General features: G+C 39.1%; 1 protein-coding gene across 1 annotated transcript in view; it reads left to right on the top strand.

Annotated features, from left to right (window-relative positions):
* The window catches only part of AGPAT5 (1-acylglycerol-3-phosphate O-acyltransferase 5), a 61,856-nt gene that overhangs the window by 10,697 nt on the left and 27,228 nt on the right, over positions 1 to 23,931 (top strand). The window contains exons 2-4 of the mRNA XM_036081017.2: positions 5,384 to 5,453; positions 10,562 to 10,677; positions 12,820 to 12,909. Coding sequence (XP_035936910.1) covers positions 5,384 to 5,453; positions 10,562 to 10,677; positions 12,820 to 12,909 — 276 coding nt within the window. The remainder of the gene's footprint in view (positions 1 to 5,383; positions 5,454 to 10,561; positions 10,678 to 12,819; positions 12,910 to 23,931) is intronic.

The raw sequence follows: 23,931 nt of genomic DNA, 5'->3' as shown, positions 1-23,931 counted from the left end.
CAATGTGGCATATTTTGGGGTAGCATACTCTGGTCGCCCTCAACAGAGTCTGTATTAAGGGCAGTGAAAAAGTTTTTAAAAAAATATTTCATTTTGCATACTGAAAGAAAATGGATATTATTGAGATAAATGAAGAATCTGTGTTTTTTTTTTTCCACAAAAAAAGAATGGTGTACATTTTTGTCCTGGTGGTATTATTAGATACTCTACTATGTTAAACATGTGATCACTGTAGATTCCATTTTACTCCCTCTTTTCAGGATACAAAAGAGTCTTTAGGTTGTTTACATATCATGGGAGAAAATTAAAAACAATATAAAGATACGGTCAAGGTGAGGTGAAAGAAGTCTACATCTACATCCAGGCCACCTTCTGATAGCCGGTTTGTGCAAGTTAAACAAGTTTGTTTGACTAAAGCAGAATAGTAACTAGAGGATCAGTTGCAATGAAGATAATTATTCAAAGAGCATTTTTATTGTCCCCTTCTGAATTAATGAAAACGAAAAATTGTTCTTTTTTCTATAGGGACTTTATTTTTTTTTCAAGATTTTATTTATTTATTTGACAGAGCACGCATGCACAAGCAGGGGGAGCGGCAGGTAGAGGGAGAAGGAGAAGCAGGCTCCCCACTGAGCAGGGAGCCCGACATGCGGCTCCATCCCAGGACCCTGGGATCATGACCTGAGCCGAAGGCAGACACCTAACTGACTGAGCCACCCAGGCGCCCCTCTATAGAGACTTTAGATGAGCTTTTAAAAAATGGATGAGCAAAAATCAAACAGTTACGATGAACCTAAAATTAAAGAATTAGGAAGAACAAAAAAAGCCATGTTTTTCATGTGCCTTGTTTTAAAGGAACAAATTACCTGCAAAAGACCTGATTAAGTGATTCAAAATACATGTACTAGAAGATTCACAGAATGCCTTAAGTCACTGGTGCATTTAAAGTGTTTTACTTATGTTTATTCCAAAACCTTTTACTGCTGAAATTGAGATCTAGCTTTATCTACTTGTGAAAAATAAAAGTGCAGCTTAATGATTCAGTAAACTTGTGCTGAAAACCATCTGAGTGCTGGGCTCTGGGGGTAGAAAAATGATGAAGACCCTGCCACAGAAGAGCTTATGAGCCCCCCCACACACACACACACAGGTGACTTACAAATAAATATGTACAATTTGTGGTTGAGGCTCCCATAGGAGTGTGAACGGGGTTTGTTCCAGGGCAAAAGGGGGGTGTGATTAATCTTGGGCTCTGGGTTAGAAGGCGGGAAGGCTTTGGAGAAGAGGTAAATGCATGCTGAGGATGAGCGGATTTAAGATGATTACAATGAGACAGTGCTGGTAGGCTTATAGGTCATCATATAATTGTCGGGGAGGAAGACCTTCCTCTGCCCTGTGGTCCTTCTAGCTGGACCTAGAATCGAATTGCCATGAGGCAGATTAACAGGAGATAACCAAATTTAATAGGTGTATGTATGGGGACGGCACACACACATGAGATTCCAAAGATAGTGAGTCAATGGAAAGCTTACCTGAGCTAAAGAGGGGGAGGGGGGTTTAGGATACAAGAAGAAGGCTGTTGGCAAGAAGGTGAAAGGAGGTGCCCTATTATGCAGATCAGTTTCTTAGGTAAAGGGGAGTCTATTTAGAGCTCTCTTCCTGGAACAGGCTCTCCTTTTCTGTGCAAATTTAGGCCTTTGGAGCCAGGCAGATAGCTTTTCCTGCATTTGCTGGGTTTTGATTACTTTTAACTTAATCTTTATACCAAAGTGGCCCGTCTAGGGGCAGCCTGCCCTTGGTCCCTACATAATCATTTAATAATTTATATGTATAGGTATTTTGTAAGTTCTTAGGAATTTTTTTTTAATTTAGATACTACAGCTATCTAACCATATATTTGTCAATAAGGTAGTAATAACTGTTAGTAACTGTTAAATACTTAACTGTTAAGTATTTTCAGAATCTGCATTTCTTCCCCTCCTTGTTAGTAAATTTAAAAACTTTCCACTTAAATGAATGAAAGAAATCTGACAGTTTTAAATTAGAATGAAATGTTTTTTTTTTTTTTTAAAGATTTATTTATTTATTTATTTGACAGACAGACAGCGAGAGAGGGAACACAAGCAGGGGGAGTGGGAGAGGGAGAAGCAGGCTCTCCTCTGAGCAGGGAGCCCGATGCGGGGCTCGATCCCAGGACCCCGGGACCATGACCTGAGCCGAAGGCAGACGCTTAACGACTGAGCCACCTAGGCGCCCCGAAATGCTTTTTTCTTTGAAATCTTGGAAATAAACCAAGTGAAGGGCCTTAAAACTGCATATATTTGATACCTAAAATTGTAATTATGCATTCCTTTCTTTGGTTAATCAACATTAATTCAAAGTACTTAATGATTTGCAACTATTACAGTAAGATTTGTAGTTCATAATTTCATGTACTTTGCTTTTAGATCTTTTCAGGTTTTAACTATGAAAAGCTACTCTTTTCTAACTTATTTCTGTGGAATTCCAACCAATTTATAGTGGCAAATGAAAAAATTTAAATAGGCAGTCAGCCCAAATATTTACTTTAAGATAACTAAATTATGTTTTGTGAAAGGCGTCCCCTCTTTTTTTCCCCATCTTCTTGCATTTTATTTGGAAATACCTTTTATTTCAGCGAGATACTATGCATATTGAAGAATAACTTTAGAAGTATGAAAGATGTAGGTATATATTTTCCCTTCAGTGGCTATGAATTAGGTTTTTTTCCTTCAGAGTGATCTAACAGTAGAACTATGTTTTCTCCTTCTGTTTTGCCCAATTAAATTCACTACTTACTTTCTCTCGATACCACAGAGGCCACTTTTAGGCAGCAGGCTTCAGCAGTGGAAACGTGAGCAAGGGAAAAGGGCCCACAGGGACCCCTGAGCTGAATGCCAACAGGCTCATTAAGCGACCCACCTGGAAATGGCTATAGGCCATCACCTATCAGTGGGCTGCTTACAACCAGGCGAATTCCGTATGTTCCCATCCCTGTTACTACAGCCCCTCACCCCTGCCTAGGTAGACAGTCTCTCCTGGCCGTCCTTCCTGCTCCTGTCTTGCAGTGTATTCAGTAAACTTCTGTTTCCTTCATTCTGCCTTGGGTGATTTTTTTCACAACCTGTGCTGCTGGCCCCATCCAGTCGGAACAGGCCAGAATTACCACAATCAAACAAACAAACAAAAAAAATGCCTTTTAATAACTTGTCTGTTATCTACCTTCACAGGCTGCGGCCTGACAGTCTATTAATCAAGCTCAGAGCAGGAAAGGAAAGGGAGAGCCTCTTCTTGGACAGCTTGGGGGCAGGCAGGTCTCCAAAGAGTGCTAATCAGGTTGAATCAATTAAATTGAAGCCTTTAAATGTGATGCCCCATCCAGGGAACTTAAGCCAAAAAACAGAAGGTCGGGTGGCCGCAGTACTGTCAGCGCAGTGCCTGGTACCCATGCTGTGAAGCAATTCCTGCTCATTGGCCGGAGAATGGGGCTCGTTCACAGGCAAGAAGTCCTCTTTTAGCCCTGCATAGATCAAACTGTTGGTTTAGGGTTTTGTTTTGTTTTTTGGCACTGATAGACTTTATTAATAAAAAATTGAGCAAATATGTAAACACATATTACATGTATAGCACGGTATAGTTTTCTGGGGAAGAGCATAGAAACCTCAGTCTGCGTCCCTGATCTCTGCAATGTTATGTGCTCTAGTTCCACTTTTCTACAGAGATGCTGAGTTGACGTCATTTTCTTCTGTTGTGAAGATGTTAACGAAGAGTGTTGTGACCAAAAGATCTGTGTGGACATCTAAAAACATAGATCTAAAAACCCTTAGTTAATTCATAATCTTGCATAACCCATGATGACAAGATACTGAGAGACAAAAATGCCCTGAATAATATAAAAAAAAAAAAAAAACACTTAGCAGTCCTTTCCTTTAAAGTCTTTAAAAATATACTTTTAATTTCTCAATTTTGTGAAATATTTAAGAACTACAGACTCATAATGAACACCTGTGCACCCGCCATCCCGTTTAAGAAATAAAACATGACTGCTGAACGCAGTGAATTGTGCAAGACTGTTGAATCGCAGATCTGTACCTCTGAAACAAATAATACATTATATGTTAAAAAAAAAAAGAAGATAGCAGGAGGGGAAGAATGAAGGGGTGGAAATCGGAGGGGGAGATGAACCATGAGAGACGATGGACTCTGAAAAACAAACAGGGTTCTAGAGGGGAGGGGGGTGGGAGGATGGGTTAGCTTGGTGACGGGTGTTAAGGAGGGCACGTTCTGCATGGAGCACTGGGTGTTATATGCAAACAATGAATCATGGAACACTACATCAAAAACTAATCATGTACTGTATGGTGACTAACATAACATAATAATAAAAAAAAAATTAATTAAAAAAAAAATGACTGCTAGAGTTGGAACTGCCATGTGCAGCTCACATGTTGCATCCTGCCCACCGCCCCAGTCCTGGAAGTCACCTATATCCTGAACTTTCTCTGGTTTTTGGTTTTTTTTTTCTAATTTTATTTATTTTTTTAAGGAAGCCCTATGCCCAGCATGGGGCTTGAATTCATGACCCTGAGATCAAGAGTCACGCGCTCCACCGACTAAGCCAGCCGGGTGCCCCAGTGAACTTTCTTATTCTTTACAGAGATATAGAGAGTCCTAATCGTGAGCCAGGTTTCCCTGTTACTTACAAAATAAAGTTTTAATCTTCAGTTTGGTATTCAAAAGACTTTTCCCATTCTGGTCCAGATCTCCCTGGGGTCCTTGCTCCAGCTCACCAGTCCTGCATGCAGCCGTTTGACTCGAAAGTGCGGGGGGCGCCTCCACGGGCCCCGGACACCTCAGACGCCACCACTCCATTTCTTCATCCACCTTTTCGTGAATGTCCTTCCTTCATCTCATCTGCCGAAACCACACCTAACGACGCTGCTTCTGCTCTCCAGTCGACAGTTCTCTGATCTAAAATGTGCCGTCTTTTCATAATGTTTGTGTTACGTCTTCCTGTCACTGTATTACACGGCTGTCTCTTCCACTACACTGCGGGCTTTTTGAAGGAAGATGTATCTTACAGAAAAAGCTTCAGATACTACAAGCAGTAAATAAATGCTTGTTGTGTTTTTCTCATGAGGGTGTTGATCATTCTGTTTCACTTTATAACCATTAACCTGCCCTCCACTTAACTACTTTATACACATGTGCCATTTATGGTCTCTGATGCTGCTAAGAGAAATCTAATTTTTGTTAATCATGGGTGGAAATATTCATGACTTTGTCGATTTTTTGACAGTGTCCTGTTTTGTTACAGTAGTGCATGTTTTGAAATATTAATGTTTCCTTTTGTTTTATCTTTTAGATATTGCTATATGGAGATTTGCCAAAAAATAAAGAAAATATAATATATTTAGCAAATCATCAAAGCACAGGTTTGTATTTCATTTGCATGAAATTTAGGTTTTCTACAGAAAGTAGATGGGCATTCAAAATCATGTTTTTATTTATTTAAATGAAAAATTTTTTGGTTTTTGTTAAAACATGAATTTTCAATGCAGATATTATATCCTGACCTTGTGTTTTTGTGATTTTACCTTTTTGGAAAGTCAGGCGTAGGAAAACTATGAATTTTCCCAAATTTACCTTTCTCCCTCTGATGGGTGTAAATGAGGCATTTTCTTTCATTTATTTTGTTTCTTTGAATAGTTTTTTAAATAAATTATGCATTCTTCCTTTTGTAAGTTCTGTTCCTGGAAGTAAAATTGGGTCAAAGTATGTACACATTTTACGTTTTTGATTGTTAAGCAGAAAGGTGATGCTAATAAGTGACTACTCCTTCCCTAAAGGCAGTATTAATTTCTAATGTCTGCAGTTCCTTTGGCCTCATCAAATGTTTTAGTTTAATTATAGCTTGCTGTTCTGTCAGAAGACTCTGGTCTTCAATTACAGTGCAGTATATACTTTAAAGCACTTTTAAAAAAAACTTTTTATTTTGAAATAATTATAGATCCTCGAGAATTTGCAAAAATAGTATATGGAGTCCCGTGACCTTAGTCAGTTTTCCCCCGATGATGACATGTTATATAGCTGTTGTACAGTGTCAAAGCCCAAGAAATTGACAGTGGTTAAGGTACTTTTTAGTTCTACAAATAATTCAGTCCAGAGGAAAATCCTACTTCATATTTTTTCAAACCTATAACTGCCTTTGATGCACATTTCCTAAATTCCATTTTTCTGACTTTAAGAAATGTACTACCCAGAAGTTCAAAGCTAAAAACAACCTGAGGGATTATAGGATACTGGAAAAATCACTTAAGCCTATGGCTGTCCTTTATCTTCCTCCTGTCAACTGTGTCTCTTCATGATTTTGTTGCTTTTACTACTACCTGTACCATGGGTAAGGTAAAGAAAGTAAAAGAAGTTGAAATGCATTTTTCTCAATTTAGCTTATTAATGATTACATTCAGTTTTATGGCACAAGAGTTGATTTTACAAAGGGTTGATAGGAATTTTGATGTATCTGTGTATTTCCCTGACTTCATGAATGTGACTGGCTTGGACGATTTAATTACATTTGACTTCAGCAAAGCAAGCGGCCTGATTGGGCGTGTCTGCTTCCAGCGCTGGCCGGTAGAGCAGCCTTTCTTCTTCTGGATTTTTTTTTTTTAAAGATTTTATTTTTATTATTTATTTGACAGAGAGACACAGCGAGAGAGGGAACACAAGCAGGGGGAGTGGGAGAGGGAGAAGCAGGCTCCCCGCGGAGCAGGGAGCCCGATGCGGGGCTCGATCCCAGGACCCTGGGATCATGACCTGAGCCGAAGGCAGTCGCTTAACCGACTGAGCCCCCCAGGCGCCCCCTTCTTCTGGATTTTGACTGTTCCTGCAGACACACCGGGTCTTTACTAACAGAGTCCTGCTGCTTGTTCTGTTGCTGACGGTGTATTTCTACCAGGCTCCCAGTATCCAAATGTAAAGGATTTATGGGTCCAGGGTAGGGAGTGGCTCATGACAACGCGAATTTCCTTTATATTGACCCATTGGTTCATTTTATTAAAGTTTTTTTTATGTGTTTAAAGAGGATTCGCTCTTAAAATTCCTTGTTCGGGTTCCCTGCCAACTTTCTTTTTGCCAGGTTTCAGTGTGAAATAGTTGTATTAACAGAGCTGTGGAACTAGCGTGAACGTGTGGAGTAAGTACTCCCCACGCCCCTGGAGGCGGTGGTGGTAACACCAGCAATAAAATGAGACCCGCCGCCATCACTGGTGTGCTTCCTACCTGTTGGCCTTTATATACATTACTTCAGAGTGAGGACTTGGCGGGAAACATTTGGAAGAGAACAGTTTTGTTTCCTACTTGTGTGTTTAGAACTAGAAGGTAATATGGGAGGTATGAGCTCCAAAGTCAGCCCACAACTGACCTGAAAAAAGTCCCACTTCTCAGGTCAGAGAGCCGTTTCCTCGTGCCTTTATCTGACCCCTCAGGGCCTGGGACCTTCTGCTACCAGGTGCTGTACCAGTTAGCCTTCGGGATTTGAGAAAGCTACTTTTTTTGAATGCCTTTTAAAAAACCCATAACCTAGGAACATAACTAGATAGTGATTTTTAAATTACTTCAGAATTGCAGGTTTTAGTCAGAATATGATAGATTATGCCCAGAGATATGGGCACATACAAATTTGTGTATAGTTTTAGGTTCCAGAGACCCCTGAAGCTTATCCATGGTCATGGGTCATTGGCCGGTGGGGTCTGGGTACCCTTTTCTTAAGACCCTTCTGAGATATATTAAGAACCACAAATTAGTATCTAAAAATGTAATAAGCAGAAAGAATATTTCAAAGACTGCTGTTCAACATGGACTGTCTGGTTTGCCCTCTACTAGGCCTGCCAGAATACGAGTCTCTTCTGGGCCTCACGTTCCAGACAATTGACGTTTTAATTAGCATCTCTTCTCTGGTGTTTTCACTTGATGTGTCCTGCTGTCTCTGTATTCTTAGTCTCTTAACTTATTTCTCTGCCGAGAGGTTGTAGTGGCTCTTATTCCTTCCTCTCGGCCTTTTTAAATACCTGCTTTTGACACTGTTTACCTTGACCTCAGGAAATGCACCCTTTTCTTGGTTTCAGTGATATTTGCCTCGACTAACAAAATATGTGGTGAGTAGATTATCATAAAAAGGTGTGGGCTTTGCCGTCAGACCCTGGCTCATCTGCTCTTCGGCAGTGGGCTGTGTGACAGTGGGCAAATCACTTAGCTTCTCTTAGCCTTATTCATAAGGTGTGAGAATGTCTACTGCTCGGGGTTTTTAGGCAATTTCCATAGGCCAGCTCCTAGTCTCAGCGTGCCTGGTTTATGGGGGGCATTTAACAGCAGGGGTGGTGGTGGTGACGACGATGGCAGCTAACCAGGAGCAGGCGGTGCTGGGTCCATGCTAGACAAGTGCTTCCTGCCCCGGATCTCCGTTACACTGTGCAGTACCCTTGTGACTTAGGGACTGTTGTTACATAATAACATAGATGAGAAAAGCCTCGCTTTTCTTGCTGGCTCTCCTCTCTTCAGAGGTCACAGGAACAATGACACTGCTGTGGCCGTGTGAATAGTTACTGTAAAGGTACATATTCCCATCTCTGCTGTCAGCAACCCGGCTGTAGTCTAGCGTCTCCTAGCAGAAACCTAGTTGAGAATAAACAGGAAAAGTAAAGGTAATTGAGTAGCAAAAATTGATGGCACAAAGTCTGGGTCTTTTAACTAAGTTAGTTGTTAAGCTTTTCCACTAAAATTTGTGCAAGTTTAAGGCCATGGCCCAGGAGAGTTAATACCAACATGACACATTTTACACTTAAAAGTTTTAGAAGATGCATTCTAGGCCATGCGTAGCCATGTTTGTTTCAATATAAAAATGTGTTATTAAAAATTCTTCCAAACTATAAAAAGATAATTGTTCCAGGAAAAGATACCATATCTTGTTTTTAGCCTTGTACCCCAAATATGTTCCAGATGTACATTTAGTTCTCACAATTTATTTACATTAGGTACCGTTATTATAAGGTGGATCATTTGGCTTCCAAAACATAATCAGAAAGAGCTGTGTTTATCAGTATTGTTGAGGTGATGTGGTTGAGAAGGAAGGAGCTAGGGAGATGGCTTCCAGCCGAAGTCACATACTTGAGAGTAAAGAGACAGTGGATCATTCTGTGGCGTTGGTGTCTCCAGCAGGCAGACACAGCTTCTAGGGATCCCTGGTGTAGGAGAGGATCTGCATCACTCTACTTAAAAGGAGTTGTCATAGAATGAATTTGTGTAATTATAACTTAAGTCATCAAGAAAGAACTTGTGAATGATAAAGATTAAGAAGAGATTTCAATAATTGATAACGTGATTTTTCACAAGAATAATTTTTAGTGTTTAACTGGCTAAGTTGTCTTTGGGATAATCTCTCCAGTGTGATGTATTGTCTAAAGGATCTCACACAGCTGTAATCCTGTGGGAAACTGTTCATTTTGGTTTAAACTGTTGTTAACTGCTTTAATTTCCAGGCTTTTATTTGCCATAGATTTTATTTTAACATTTTCCCCTCTAATTCAGTCCTTTTGTTCTGGCTTCTGTGGCCCTGGATACACACGCGATAGTAAGACTGCATTTTTTTTCAGGGATTCTTATCATTTTTTTTTTTCCCAAGGATCCCAAACTCCAGTTCAGTTTTCATTGTTATCAGAGAGATGGAGTAGTTTATAGCCATTTGCTTTCAAACCCAAGTCTCTGGTCTTCAAGACTTTTTACTGTTTTCCTGCTTCATTTTATTTCATTTCCCCTGACTCTTGCGACCATCTCCCGTTTGCCACCTTCTGCACACGGATTCTGGTTCTTTGCTTCAGCACAGGCTAGTCCTTCTGCTTGGAATTTCTTCTCTCTTCCTGGAAGTGTTGTTATGATCAACACACTCACGTCTTATTTTTGCTTTTGCGACCCTTTGGTGCTAACATCCCCACGTACGCCCGTTACTGGCCCCCTGGGTACCTGTGCTGTGCTTCTGTAAGGGGCATGTATCTGGCAGCAAGCCGTGGGCCTCCGATCTTTGCTCTGACCTTGTAACCTAGGATCGTGTCCTGGAATGCACCAGGGAAGATGAAGCGTCCTTGCCTTGTGCTGAACATATTAGTATATACACAATATATATGACAGTTTCATTTAACCATTTTTTGCTTATAATTTTATTTTTTTTAGACTAAGAATTAGAGGTACTTTATTCTTTGTTCATGCTACTTTTGTATCATACGGCGGTTTGTGACTTTTTGCATTTTACCTCTGAAATAAAAAGCCCTTCAAGGAATGCAAAAAGAAAAAAAAAACAACAAAGAATTTTTATAAATGGAATTTGTAATTTTTAAATGTCTACAGTTGATATAATTTTAAAATTCTTCTCATATATCCAAAAGTATATTCCTAGTATAATCTTGTGAAGAGGCTTTTTCTGTTTCTGGGAAAGGAATGCCGGAGTTCACATACAGATCATTTATGCACTAATTGGGTTGTGTCTTTGCAGTTGACTGGATTATTGCTGATATTTTGGCCATTAGGCAGAATGCTCTTGGACATGTACGCTACGTGCTGAAAGATGGGTTAAAGTGGCTTCCGCTGTATGGGTGTTATTTTTCTCAGGTAACTTTTTCCATGTTTTCTTCATTATATATGTAGCTTATAAAAATTTTAGATTTGGAAATTTAGCATGCACTTAATATAAATGTATAGGTTGTTTTGTTTATTTTTATGGGTTTAATAATTTATTCCAAACAGAAGTAATTTTACTTGGGCATTTTTAATGGTGTGCATTTATGTACATGTCTGATCACCTAGGTAGTTAAATAGCAAAAATACAAGTGTACAAAAATCAACTAGGAAAATTTAAAGGCATAGAATCTGACAGATGATTACCTTAAGAAACTAATATTAAAACTTATTTATCATCTGTAGGATATTAAAAAATACTGTGCTGTAATGCAGAGTGTTGAGCATGAGTGCCAGGCGCATAATAAACATTTAGTATAGGGTATTTTCCAGAATGCTGTTAATTTGCTTCTCCAGCATACATTTGGTCAAGCCGCTTATCTGCTCAAAGCGTGTGTTTCTCAACTGTACCACGTGCCAGTTCCCATGCGTGGCATTCATGCTCCACCGTGACCTGCCTCCCTGCAACCCACCTTTCTTTTTCTAGCCTGAATCGGTTTCTCCCTCCCTATCCTTCTTCGAGCTGTTGCTTTAGTTCAAGGCAATATGCTTTCCTCTGCCTCCAAGGCCCAGTTTAGATGCGATTATGAAACCCTTCCTGAGCCTGGCAGTTCCCTCCACCCTGCTTTTGTCTTGGGCTGTCTTTATTATTACACTTACCAGATTCTCTTGATATCTTATTTGTATACATATTTCACTTCCCCACTAATTTTTAAGTTCCTTAAGGAAAGGTACCTGGTCTTCACTTCTGTAGCTTCCATATACCTGGGAAAGAACCCAGGTGTTTTTGAATTAAAAAAGACTTTAAGAAGTTAAATGACAGGTGAGAACTAGTATGTCAAGAGTAGGCATCACGTCCACTACAGCTTGGGGAAATTTTATGTTGCGGTATGTGCATGCTGTGGCTTTTAATTCTAAAGAGCCAGTAAAGAATGAATCAGTCCTGTTTGGGCAAACAGTGACAGGCCTTCTCTAGAGCACCTTGAGTTTTTCCCCTACACTCAGGCACGCCGGTTTCTATCTGGAAGGAACCACCACCAGGATGGAAGGCCACCTTGCTTCCTCTCCTCTTTATAGTCTTTATCCTGTCCCCTCCTTGCTCCTATCTGTGCACTTCCTTTTACTCATATTCTTGGTTAAGACAAAATCAAGTTCAGCCAGTCAGTTTATTTTACAGATGAGTTCAAATTAGCACAAGCGAGTGCAAATAATATGGTGACTTGATGCAAAGTTTTGGTGAGGTACACTTAACGAAGTCTCATGAAGGATCCCTTACTTTGTATGACAGTGCCTGGGTTAGTTGGCTAGGGCTGCCCTAACAAAATACCACAGGCTGGATCTTAAATAACAGACATTTATTTCCCCACAGTTCTAGAGGCTGGAAGTGCCAGATCAGTGTATTACCAGGATTGCTTTTTGCCGAGGCCTCTCTTCTTGGCTTGTAGTCGGCTGCCTTCTCCCTCTGTCTCTCCTCTGTGCATATGCCTGTTGGTGTTCTAATCTCCTCTTCTTCTGGATTAGGACCCACGCTAAATGACCTTGTTTAACCTGATTACCTTCTTAAATGCCCCATCTCCAGATATCATCAGGTATTGGGGGTTAGGGCTTCAACATATAAATTTTGGGGGAACACAGTTGAGTTCATAACAGTGCTACCTAAACATCTGTAGTTGGGTCAGTCTTAAAAATCCCTGAAGATCATAAGTATTGTCATTTTAAGGATACTTTTAGTGATTCTACGTCATTGGAAAAATTGAGAGCTAAGAACTATGTTATTGATGGAGTTTTTTATTTTAAAAAATGAAAGCGTTTTTAACTGTCAACAAAACTAAATGTTCATGTATTTTCCTGTACCATGTAGCATGCAGTTTTTATTTCAATTATGTTGAAACCTAGGAGAGCTTTCAGTTAAATGTTTATTAGATGCTAATATTTGAATGTATTAAATATAGTTTAATTCCTAAAATGTAATTTTATTCTTTTGGGGAGTAAAGTTACCTTTTTGATGACTGGCCATTTGATATTTTAATAGTAAATACTTCCCCTCCCTTTTTTTTTTTTTTTTTTATGTGACAGCACGGAGGGATCTATGTAAAGCGAAGTGCCAAATTTAATGAAAAGGACATGAGAAACAAGCTGCAGAGCTACATGAACGCAGGAACTCCAGTAAGATCATGCTCCTTTTTATTATTTTCCTTATCAATTCTCAGTTTTTAAGAACTAAATTAGAACTTAAGAATTGTGTTGAAAATGTATTATTCCATGGGTAATAAATAATTGAGAGTTGAGGCAGTAAAAACCGTCTACATATAGGTGAGCGGCTGTTTTTGGCCATCAGGAATAGGCTGCAGACTCTTCAGTCCTTGGCTGGTGGTAAGGTCCTCCGAACGAGCAACAAGAACGGTGGGTGACTGTGGTCTGTGAATGGAAGTCCAAACCACACCTGCGACTTGCACTTCAGCTAATTGCTCATCTTCAGGATCACATGTAGTTTCAAAAGAAACAAATTTTCTTTGTGTCAGTATAAATTTGGATTGCTTGTATACATTCAGTTATTTGAAAAGTCAAAAAAAGTATGAATATCTGCAAATGAAGAATCATTCAGTGTAAATACTGTCTGATAAAACTTTGTTCCCTAAAAAAGGAATCTCAGGATTCTCTTCGAAGAATGCTGACTGCTGCCCAGGGGCTTTCCCCCCAGCTCCCCGTGAGGGCAGAGCACCCTGATCGCAGCGACCACTTGAGCTTTGGTCACCAGTGCTCAGGAACTTAGCTCACGGCTACAAGTTTTGGTTTTTTCCTCCCTCATCCTCTCTCTCCTCCTCCTCCCTCTTTTCTCTCTGCCTTCCTTTTTCTTTTCCTCTCCTCGCCAGGGCTCATAGGTAGCAGCCAGAACTCATATTTAAAGATGAGTTTTCCGCAGTCAGCTGATGAAGTGCCCTAACGTTCAAGATTTTTGCTTATGAACCTTGTCTAGTTGTTTTGACATTGTGAAATTGTGTTCTGTTTGGGGATGACCTGGCGTAGAATGTAGTGCCCCTTTATCCTTGAGAACAAAGTGTAGCTTTTTGAAAGGTCTGTTTACTTTGAAAAATTTGGCATACTGGGCAGAATGGGGGCCGTCGTTTATAGATCTCCATAAGATAGAAGAGATTGGCAATATGTATATTTGCTGTCTTTTCAAAAAATAATTTAAAATTTCAGCATTGACTTACACATTAAAGAGTCCATCCTGCTTCTCCCCTCTAGCTGTGCGTCATCCCAGGTAGGGGAGCTGCCCTGAGGTTTCTTGGGTATTCTGTAGACATTGTCTATGCCAAACAGATGTGTTCAGTCCCCTCTTTCCATGATTTCAGTGTTCTATACGCAGTTTCCCCTTGCTTCTCTGTTATGTCTTTTTCTCTCTGGCTCCCCCTCCCTCCTCCTCTGTGTTACATGTTTTTTCTCTCTGGCTGCCTTCATGAGTTTCTCTTTGTTTTTGGTTTGCAGGAGTTTCAGTATTATACATCTTAGTGTGCTCTTTTTCTTTTTCCTCCCTCTTTATCCTGCTTGGTCTTCTCTGAACTTGGACTTTTGGTTTCATGTCTGTCATTAATTTTGGAACATCCCTTGCTCTTATTTCTTTAAATGTTATTCCTACCCTGTTCTCTCTTCTCCAATTACACGTCTTTGGGGCTATTTGTTCCACAGTCTTTTTCTGTTTTTTGTTTTGCTTTGTTTTTTTCACTCTCTTTTTCCCTGTTGTCTTACAGTGTAGGTAATATCCACTGACCTATTTTCCTGTTCACTGATTGTTCCCTTGGCTTTGCCTAGTCTGCTGGTGGTGCCAGGTAGAGGCATTCCTCATCTCTGTTCCTGTTTTTCATTCCCAGTATTTCCCTTTGATTCTGTTAGTTTCCATGTCTGTGCTAAACGTATCCATCTGATCATGAGGATTGCCCACCTTTTCTACTAAAACCTTTATTGTGTTGCTAGTAGTTGTTTGAAATTCCCCATCTGGTAATTACAACATCTCTGATTCTGAAATTTTTGGTTGCTTTGTCTCTTCAGACTGCTTTATCTTGCCTTTTTTATACCTGCTACGATTTTGTTGAAAGTTGGGCCTCTTGAGTAGGACAGTGGAGACTGAAGTAGTTTTGATACCTGAGAATGGCTACGCCTGTCTTTTTGCAAGACCTTCAGTGAGGGCTTGAGTCAGTTGAGTCAGGAGTTGTACCAGATTTGGGTTTTACTGTTGCGATAATTTTTCTCACAGACTTCCAATTACTGTAGTATTCTTTACTTTGTGTATAGGGTGGGAGATGTTTTGCTAGAGAGTTTTTCTCAATGCCTGTTCCACACTGAGTTTTTTGCATTACACTTAGAGTCTCCTTTTTGCACCTCCCCCAACAGCGTCCTCTGGTACTTGTTACTGAAATCTTGTCAGTTTGGTGGGGAGGCAGAGAGGGGAGGTGTGGTTTGTTGTCTAAGTCTCAGGAAGGGTCTTGGGGTGGAGGCTTCTCCCAGCTTCTCTCCTGCCTTGCTCCCAGCTCTAAATCTGTGCCCAGGATGTATTCTTGCTCATCCCCTGCAGAAAGTTTTAACCTTCTGTTCATTTCCCCCAGCTGCATTGGATTTTCATCAACTTGAGAGTGTAAGAATGTTGTTCCACAGGAAAGATAGAGGGGAAGGATCTCTGCTGGGCTTTGTGCCTTCCCAGCACTGGCTCTGTTCTCCCCCAAGCCTGCACCATCATCATCATCATCATGAGGATGAGTTTGCAAGACACTGCCCTGGCCCAGCCTTTTTTTCTTTTTCTACTTCTCTTTTTCTTCTTTTTGGTTTGCATGTATATGTGGGGTGTGTGTGTGTATGTTTGTACAAAGTTGTGGTAAATTATCCTGTGTCTGTAGCCCCCGGGAGTTCTTCTCTTGAACTAGCCCACACTCAGCCTTTTGCAGCTTGTTAAAATTTTAATTAAATCTTGTTATTGCCATCTGTTGGCATTTGCCCCAGGTAAATGTGTGCATGCATCTCCTCTCTCCTTAGATGTTCAGGTGAGTTGTTGCCATGCAACCTCAACTCTGAAGGGTTCAGTTTGTTGTTTTCCCCGTTACTCTTGTAATATTCTTTGTCCTAAGTGGAAGCCTCCTCCTGTTTTTTTGTTAATGTGTTGTAAAACTTGGAATGATTTTAGATTTACAAAAACATTGCATGGATAGTCCAGAGTTTCCCATTTATTCGTCACCTAGTTTTAAGGTTAACATTTAATATTAACATCTTTCGAAACCATGGTACATTTGTCAAAACTAAGAAAGAAACATTGGTGTCATACTATTAATTGAACTACAGACTATTCAGATCTCTCAAATTTTTCTACTAATGTCCTTTTTGTTTCAAGATGCAATCCACTGTACCACAAATCCATTTAATGCCTGTGTTTTAAATATATGGTGTTTTTCATGGTATGCTGTACTGTATGGTTATTATCAAATCTGTTATTTTTGTTTTAATCTTCAAACTTTGTTTCTTTAAATATTGAAGGCATCATTTAAAAGATGTATTAAGTAAATATGTATTTAGTGATCTCAGTATGTGAAGCCCTGTCGTTTTCTGCCAATTCTTGCTCATCGTACTTTCTTTCCTTATGTGCTTGGTTATCTTTATTTGCTCCCGATTCTATTTGGAAAATTATCTGTAGACATCAACTCAAAGAGTAGAAAGTGCCTTCCTCCAGAGGATATTTGCATTTGTTTAGCTGTGCCCCTTAAAGCTTCTTCAGTGTGAGTCCACCCAACCGAATTCTGAACTTGAGGTTAACTGGACCAAAGTTGCAAATCCATGTGAGACTGACTGACTTCTGGTTTACTTTTGCCCTAAGAGTATAGCCTTTGGTGTTCCCTTTACCTCTTTTCACTCTTTTTTTTTTCGTTTTTTGAGAGAGAGATTAAGAGAGAGCACATGCAAGGGGAGTGGCAGGCAGAAGGAGAGGGAGAAGCAGGCTTCCCACTGAGCAAGGATCCCGATGCGGGGCTCAATCCAGGACCCCGGGATCATGACCTGAGCCGAGGGCATGCGCTTAACCGACTGAGCCACCCAGGCGTCCCAACTTCTTTTCACTCTTAATAGAAGGTCCACGGGGCTTTGATTTTTATCTTTTCAGCTCTTTGATAATTTTAAAATGACGTTATATCCAGCTTTTTAAATTTTCATTAGAAAGGCTTGTTCAAATAACCTAGTCTTTTACTTTGGGCTACCGGAGAACTTTCTGTTTTTCAAGGGCAGAAGTGTAGCTTTTGGATGTTCATGCAACAATGCTGAATTACAGACTGGCAGTGCCATGAGTGGTTGTCACTTTGAGGCCAAATCAGATTTGGGTTCATATCTCAGGTCTGCCATTTAAACTTTGTTACTTTGCACAAGTCACTTAACTTTTCTAAGCTTGTTTTTTTTATATGTTAAATCTATTAATAATTCACTTGGTAGCTAGGATTAAATAACATGTTTGAAAGTTATGCTTCTTGTAGTAGCTTCTGATCGTGCTGTAACAGATTACCACAAACTCACCGACCGCAAAAGTACAGGCAGCAGAAGCAAAGATAAGTCAGTAGGACCACACCAAACTAAAACGTTTCTGCACAGCCAAGGGAGTAATTGACAAAAATGAAAAAACAACCTGCAGAAAGGGAGAAAATATTTGCAAATGACACATCCAATGCTAATTTTCAAGATTAACATGCAGCCCACCAGCAAAAACACCCAAATAACTCAATTTAAGCAATGGGCAAAGGACTTGAAAGGACATTTCTCCAAAGAAGACCGACAGTTAAATGGCCGGCAGGTATATGAAAAGGTGCTCAACCTCACTTGTCAGCAGGGAAATGCCGGTCACAGCGGTAATGAGATTGATACCTGACCCCTGTTACAATGACTGTTCTCAAACAGTTTTCAGAAGTTAGGGGTTGGTTGAGGATTTAGAGCAAAGAGAACCCTTAGACATTGTTGGCGGTGATATAAATTGGTACAGCCATTACAAAAAATGGAATGGAGTTTCCTCAAAAGATTAAAAATAGAAATATCATATCCAGCAATTCCACTTCTGGGTATATATTCAAAAGAAACAGGATTATTTCCCACACTCCTGTTCACGGCAGCATTATTCACAGGAACAAGGTATGGAAATAACCTAAATGTCCATCAACAAATGAGTGAGTAAAAAAAAAAAACGTATGTATACACAACGGAATATTTTTCAATGTTAAAAAAGAAGGAAGTCCTGTCATTTATGACAATGTGGATGAACTCGAGGGCATTACACTAACTGAAATAAACCAGACATAGAACAACAAATACCGCATGGTCTCACCTGCATGTGGAATTTTAAAAAGTTGGATTCACAGGACTGGGGAGTAGAGCAGTGGTTTACCAGGGCCTTAGGGAGTGGAGGAAGTGGGGATGTGCTGGTCAAAGGGTACAAACTTGCAGTTATCAGAGGAGTCAGTTCTGAGGATGTAGGTACAGCATGATGCCTGCAGTCAGTAATACCATATTGTATACTTGAAATTTGTTAAAAAGAATAGATTTTAAGTGTTCTTACCACACACAAAAAATACGGTAACTATGCAAGGTGATGGGTAGGTATATTACTTTGTGGTAATCATTTTACAATGTCTGTGTGTATTAAGATATCACATTGTATACCTTAAATGTATACAGTTTTTATTGTCAATCATACCCTTAAAAAGCTAGGAAAAATAACAACATACATTTATCTTAACCATTCTGGAGATCAGCAGTGCAAAATGGGTCTCACTGGACTAAAATCGTGGTGTCACTGGGGCTGAGGTCCCTTCTGGAGACTGTAAGGGAGAATCCATTTTCTTGCCTCTTTTGGATTCTAAAGGTTGCCTGCATTCCCTAGGTCATGGCTTCTGTCTTCAAAGCCAGCAATAGCTGGTCTTTTTTTGTAGCCATCATTCTGGTACTGAGTCTTCTGCCTCCCTCTTTCATCTTTAGAACCATTGTGTTGACATTGGCCCCACCTGGACATTCTAGGCTGATCTCATTATCCCTCAGTGCATTGCTAGCAGTCTTCACTCCCCCTTGCCATGTTCTATAATGTATTCACAGATTCTTAAAGATTAGGATGTGGACATTTTGGGGAGGGGGCATTATTCTGCCTGCCACATTCATGTATGCATTTGTGTGATTTTGTAATTGTTTTCTGATCATACCTGTAGCACTTCCATACTTAAATAATAAGCTCTTTGAGGAAGGAGATTGTTACTTTGTATCCACCACTTTTTTGCATTTTTTCCCTCTGTAAATGTATAATGGAATTTTTAATGAGTTGAAAGTTTCTGATTGTAATTTTAGAAAAACCCTTTCTAACAGTTGTGGTTTGCTAGACTGGATTAATTTGGAGGAAAGAAAGCAGAGATGAACTATCTTGTTTATATTCTGTACATCTAAATATGAAATGGCTTTTTATTTAAAGAGAAAGCAGTAATTAAAAGATGTCTAGCTAATCAAAGTTTATTAAGTTCTGAGATATCATTTCCATATAAATATGCCTGCTTTGAAACTCTTTAGTGAGCTAGATAGAATTTTTAAAAACCAGAGGGGAAGGAAACAATATAAAGAGCCTGCCACACAGTGCTTGGTATTTTCATATACTTCCTTTTATGCTCACAGCTATCCTGAGTCTTCATTTGGGAATGAAACTGAGACTCAAAGTATCATATGATCTCACTGATATGAGTTGTTCTTAATCTCAGGAAACAAACTGAGGGTTGCTGGAGTGGTGGGGGTAGGTGGGATGGGGTGGCTGGGTGATAGACATTGGGGAGGGTATGTGCTATGGTGAGCACTGTGAATTGTGTAAGACTGTTGAATCACAGACCTGTATCTCTGAAACAAACAATACATTATATGTTAAAAAAAAGAAGAAGAAGAAGATAGTAGGAAGGGAAGAATGAAGGGGGGAAATCGGAGGGGGAGACGAACCAGGAGAGACTATGGACTCTGAGAAACAAACTGAGGGTTCTAGAGGCAGGGGGGTGGGGGTGGGGGAATGGGTTAGCCTGGTGATGGGTATTAAGGAGGGCACGTATTGAATGGAGCACTGGGTGTTATAAGCAAACAATGAATCATGGAACACTACATCAAAAACTAATGATGTATGGTGATTAACATAATAAAATAAAATTTAAAAAAATGCAGCCACTTGCATCCATGTAGTACAAGATTCTGATATTTGTTCCCTTTGTATGAAGATTGATTTCAGTGTGCCTACAAAATCCTAAAGGATTCAGAAAGAAAATATGTATACTGTTGACTTAAATGGCAAACTTTAAATACATTCAATATCACTTAAATGTCAGTAGCTGTATTTTATTATGAATGCATGATCTTGAGTCTTAACTATTATAATCTATTTCTGCTCCTCAGAAATGTATTAACTTGATCAAGATGCCTTTGGGGGAAACCCTTAAGTAAATGTAATTTCAGGGTTCTGTTTCTTTCTGTAAGTTCCTTCCCATTCATCATGTGATGGGGACCAATGAGGAACTAGTGTTAACTTGGTGACATGGTGACAGCTGGTGCTTTATCTAAATTTCTTAGTTTTCTATTTCTTGGAAATGCTTTAATATAGAAACTGCTTCAGATATTTAAATTTAACCTTAACTTGCCTCTATAAATTCAAGACCATTAAGTGATTTTAGTTTGAAAATTGTATCTTTTACTTGTAAATCATGTTTGCACTAACCTTCCAAAAACTGTGTAAAGAATTATTTTTAACATGGTCTTACAATATATTCTACTTTTTAGAAACTATAGAAAATAATAAATACAACCTGTTAACCACACACACACACAAAGTAAATTAACTTATCCAAAGCATGGAGAAAAGGCTGTTTTTAGCAGAAAGTCATCAGTTCCATAACTGGTTGAAGTGTGAATATATTTTAAACTCTTAAATAGCTCTTTTCTTTTTGAATGGAACTTTAATATGAAATAGCTTGCTGATTTCCACTAGAGTCTGAAGTATCTAAGCTTAAAATGGTACCTCACATCTTGAGTAGAGATCTTATATGCAAAGTCAGTCCTCATTAAAGAAAACAGAATCTCTGGTTCCTTCCAAATGAAAATTTAGCAGAATAAAAGATTTCTATGAACAGTAGCAATAACCTTGTACGTAATTTGGTTTGTTTGTGACTGTTTGCCAGTTATTTCCTGTCATCCTTGGGGCTTCCCTGTCCTCGAGCAGGGATTTTCCTTAATTGAGAAGTGGGTCCAGAGGTGGCACCCTGCCCCGGAGTCATTCTTTTCTTGCCCTGATGCTCCATGTTTAGTCCTTTCCCTCTGTTGCCACCTTCTCCATCTCAGTGGGAACTGAGAAGAGAGCTGCCTTTTTGGTCGGCAGTGGGAAAGCAGTGGTGAGGAAGTTATCAGGTGCGAACAGCTGAAGGAGGAAAAAAGTTTTACTTTAAAATCTTGACTCTACATCTGTGCTCTGTGTCATGCTCAGCTGTCGTTAGAGAGAAGAAGGAGACCTGCTTTGGCCGTGTAGCCTTTAGAGGCTGCTGTCCTTGTGAATGCAGCGTGCAGAGCTGATTCTGGGGAAGGCTCTTGGCCACTGCTCAGGTCCTGTCGCTCTTCTTTGCCCCCAGTGTGTCATCTCACATTTCGAAAGCACATCTGTTTTAATTTTAACAACAGCAAATTGCAGTATTATTTTGTGCCAAGCACCATGTTAATTAGACTACATAAATTATCACCTTTATCATTACAGTATCTCTATCAGGTGGAGGTACAACCATCCTTCCCTTTTGTAGACAAGAAGCTCCAGGCGCAGAGAGGATAAGGAATTTATCCCAGCTCTCAGGGCCTGTAAGTGGAGTCTGGGGTTTGAAGCCAAGTGTTCAGACTGTTCTATACTCTTTCTCTAGTTACAGTCTTTGTATATATGATTTCCTATAGAAGATCATCTGCTTTGTGGAGTAATGGCCAGTTTGGGGCTGTTAAAATGTAACTTCTCAGAATATTCCTGTACGAATCTTTCTTTGCATCAGTGACTTGCCTTTTCATAGCATAACAGAGTCTTAAAGAACAAAAGTTTTAAAAATTTTGCCTACGTCTGATTTATTGATCTTTCCTAAAATTTCTGCTTTTTCTGTCCTACTGTAAAAGGTTTTGCCAAACTCAATGATACTAAGATTTTCTCGTTTTCTTTTGGAAGTTTTATAGTTTTAGTTTGTGGCCCATTTTGAGTTAACTTTTGTATTTGGTGTAAGGTCAAGGTCGATCACCACTTACTGTGAAGGTTATTCTTTTCCCCATCGTTTGAAATAAATTGATTGCGTACGTGTGGGTCTGTTTCTGAACCATTTATTCTGTTCCACTGATCTACCTGGATATCCCCATGCCTATGCCACACTCTCTTGATTACTCTTGCTTTATTACAAGTTTTGAAATCTGGTGTAGTTAAATCTTATATATTTGTTCTTTTTCAAAGTCACTTGGCTGTTTTAGGTCCTTTGCATTTCCCATATAAATTCTAAAATCAGCTTGTCAGTTTCTGCATAAAAGCTTGCTGGTTTTTTTTATTTGGATTGCATTGAATCTATAGATAAATCTGGGAAGAATTGCTATCATAACAATATTGAATCTTTGGATCCAAAAACACAGTCTTTATTTAGGTCTTCTTTAATGTCTCTCAGCAGCATTTTGTGGTTTTTAACTGTACAGGTTTACACATCCTTTGCCAAAGGTATCCACATTTGCCAAAATAAGTTCTTAATTTCATGTTTTTTGATGCTATTGTAGATGGCATTTTTTAAATTTATGATTGTTGTATCTAAACATTCAGTATATTGATTTTTTGTTCTGTAACCCTACTAGACTTATTTAGCAACATTAAAAAATAGTAATGTTTCTTAGATTTCTTACACGGACAGTTATGTCATTTGTGTTATAAATACAGTTTCACTTCTTTCTTTTAATCTGGATGCCTTTTGTTTCTTTGTCTTGCCTAAGTGCCCTGGCTAGAACCTCTAGGACAGCCCTGACTAGCACTGGTGAGACTGGGCGTCCTTGCCTTGTTACCCATCTGTTGGTGAAAGCACTCATTCTTTTACCATTCTTTAGGTCTTAGGCCCATCATCCACTCCAGTTACCCTCTTGTTATTCTCCTTCATAACATCTTGCTCTTTTTCTTCACAGTCATAGAAGTGTAATTATATTTGTAAAATCTGTTTAATGTACTTTTTTCTCACTTGTCTCTAAAGACCAGATTTATTTCATTATCCTACATAGCACCTGGCACATAATAGATATATAAGAAATACTTCTTGAATGAACCGTGAAAGAATTGTTCATTCTTGCTTTCTTGTCGGCCATCAGTGTTCTTTTTAATGACATGTGTAAGAGATGGGAAAATAACACCACATGAATTACTAATAACCCTGCAAATCATGAATCACTTTATTTTTGAATACTTGAACTAAAAGCTAAAAATCATCAGTAATTACTTTCATGGCTTTGAATACAAAGTTTACTGATGTTAAAGATTTTATTTTTTTAATATTTTTTTAAAGTAATCTCTACACTCAGTGTGGGGCTGGAACCCATGACCCCACAATGGGCAGTCGTGTGCTCTACCGAGTGAGCCAGCTAGTTGCCCCATAAGCTGATTTAAAATATGTCCTCATGATAATGAATTTGTGGGTTTGGGAACTAATTTTAAATTTTTTTCTTAATTTTACCCATTTTTCTACGTTTTCATGGCAGCTGTGGTTAATCTTTCATTAGGATATATAGAAATCTATTAATTTCTAAGTTAGGCAAAGATAGTGGGTTCTAAAGACAATTTATATGGATGAATAAAAAGTATATATATTTTCAGGGAAGCTGAAAATGCAGAATTGTAGACCAACCAGTAATACAAGTTTTTCAGGTGAAGCTTTGGAAGAGATTAATCATGAGTTTATCTAATGAAAAAATGTGAACTGTCACATAGGTTTATTATGTAGGAGTTTTATAATCATAGATCATTCAGATAAGGGAATGATTCTGTACCAGATATATAGATAGACAGCATTACCTGGGATCAGATGAGGTTGGATAAAATGAACATCATTTTCTTTCCTGCTATCCTCCTATCCCTATGTTCCCTGTATTCTGTTTGTATTTGAAAAGATTTGATAC

The sequence above is a fragment of the Halichoerus grypus genome, chromosome 3, assembly GCF_964656455.1.
Source record: "Halichoerus grypus chromosome 3, mHalGry1.hap1.1, whole genome shotgun sequence".
Taxonomy (NCBI): domain Eukaryota; kingdom Metazoa; phylum Chordata; class Mammalia; order Carnivora; family Phocidae; genus Halichoerus; species Halichoerus grypus.
Note: the sequence above shows the minus strand (reverse complement) of the source record. Positions and strands in the feature narration are given on the sequence as shown.